We start from the raw sequence: 2207 nt of genomic DNA on the forward strand, positions 1-2207 counted from the left end.
AGCATTCTACTTCACTATTCATGCTACCAGGAGATGGCAAATCAATGCTGTACAAATCAGACAGCTTTGATATGTTTTCAGTGAAAGCCTCCTTGCTCATTTTTGTCATTGCAGATGGTACAAGGGATAACCCTAACAGTGCCGATTTATGGTGCTGAGTGAAGCGAGCAGTTAGTTGAGAAACAAGGTGGTCAACCAAAGGAATGGTAATAGTACGACAAAAATACTGAGAGAGTGTGTCAGCTGGAACATTGCTACGTTGAGTTTGACGCCTACATGTTCGAGGAATAGAAGGTATAGTACCTGTAACTTCACACATCTTCTCAACATTGTGGAACCATTCCGAATGATATCTGTCAATGTTGTCTCTGACATTCTTTACTGTCTGTATTACAGTATCAATCTCTTGGACAGCAGTTACAATATCAAGACATTCACCTTGAAGATTAACTGTCAGAGAGTGAAGGTATTGTAAGCAGGAACTAGTAACAACCAATGATGACAGAAAATCAGTTGTGCTTATAGCTAAGTGAAGACTTCTGGCATCTGCATGTGAGTGAATCTGATGACCATAATTGTGGACCTTCTGAGATGATGGTTTCCATGCATGAAACGGTAGACTTGTACAATGTACAAAAAGTGGAAAGAGAATCCAGACGTTGTACCCAACGAGTACGACACAAATCCTTTAATTTTTGGACAGATGAAGATGGCTGGGTCTCTGCTATGGCAAGTTCATATGCTCTCTGCCTCTTTGGATGTGAAGCAAAAAAAAGATAAACTCTCTCAACTATATTTATCATATTACTAACATTAGTGCTTTGAAGTGACTTAACAACTGCTAGGTTAAGGCAGTGTGAAGCACAATGGAGATAAAGGGCTAGTGGGTATTCCTCAGTAATTAAAGCAGCAGTTCCTTTAACAGAACCTGCCATGTTACCTGCTCCATCATACCCTTGCCCACGAAGAAAAGAAAGATTGAGATGAAAGTCCTTCAAAGTAGCTGTGATTTTGTCTGCTAAAGCACGCCCAGTAATTCCGGTGTCACATTCAAAGAATCCTACCAGGTCTTCATGTATTATGAGAGTCTCAGAATTGACATACCTCAGCACAATGCTTATTATCTCTTTGTTTGAAACATCAGTCACCTCATCAGCAATTACAGTAAACCATTTAGCTGCCTGGACATTGCAAATCACATTACTTCTCACTTGATCTGCCAGAATTTCAATCATTTGATTCTGTATTACTGATGATGTGTACGTGGCATGCCTGCTAGCACTAATGAGATGCTCTTCAAGAACTGTATCACCAGAATCAATTCTGAAATTGTGACCATATTTGACAAAAGGTACCTTATGGCGGGTAGTGAAATTTGTCTTTCTAGCCTAAGAAATCCAACTTCCTGAGCCCCATTTATCATAAAATTACTCCACAGGATGCAAAAAGTTACCATGAAACTTTTAGAAACAATGATTGTCTAACAAAGCACTCACATGCAGGTTGATATTTGCCATTATTAAGATCAATTTTAAAATCCGCCATAGAGCTGTTGCACGGATGTAATCAACGGGGTAGGCGGAGCTTCCTGTCGGCCATCTTGAGTGGCAAGAATGTACACGCAACGAATGGAGGAATGGAAACAAACTGCGATTTTTCATCAAAGAGATATCATACTTCGCTGCAGAATATTATAGAGACTTCTTTACTCAATATCTTCATTTCCTACCTTGCATTAGCCTGGAATGTCAACTGCAGAATTTATTTAATTTTTTTTCTCCATTCCCCCATTCATTCTTGGCCTTCTTGCCACCCAACATGGCGGACAATTTAGCTCAATTTTAGCCACACCCTCCCGTTGATTACTTCCGTGCAACAGCTCTATAAGGGCCCTTTTGTCAATTATGGTCACAATTAATAAGAGCCCAGAAATTGCCATGATTATGGGAGCCAGCAACATCTCTCTCTAGATCTGTCACATTATCACGATGACCACGTAAACTGAAGTTCTGTTGACCACAGAGAGCAATTACTTTAAAAATAGAAGAAAGCTTTCTTCTATTCAAGGCAATTTGATCAGCCCTCTGCTGGCTTAAGACAGTACTTATGGCTGGCTGTTGGTGTGACATGACCTTAACAAAACCTTCACATCTAATGAGTGACTCTTTATGATGAGACGTACAAGAATGCTTTCGTAGATCTCCAGT

At 40.0% G+C, this 2207-nt stretch overlaps 1 protein-coding gene across 1 annotated transcript; it reads right to left on the reverse strand.

Moving 5' to 3' along the window:
• Positions 1–10: 10 nt before the first annotated feature.
• On the reverse strand, positions 11–1235 carry LOC105315269 (52 kDa repressor of the inhibitor of the protein kinase-like; the record flags this gene model as incomplete). The annotated part of the gene is made up of 2 exons (XM_011409850.1): positions 635–1235; positions 11–546 (listed from the first exon to the last, which is right to left on the reverse strand). Coding segments are annotated over exons 1-2 (1137 nt in total), but the record flags the coding sequence as incomplete, so codon positions are not given.
• Positions 1236–2207: the final 972 nt, after the last annotated feature.

This window comes from Amphimedon queenslandica, unplaced genomic scaffold (assembly GCF_000090795.2).
Source record: "Amphimedon queenslandica unplaced genomic scaffold, v1.1 AMPQUscaffold_11166, whole genome shotgun sequence".
In the NCBI taxonomy this organism is placed as follows: Eukaryota; Metazoa; Porifera; class Demospongiae; order Haplosclerida; family Niphatidae; genus Amphimedon; species Amphimedon queenslandica.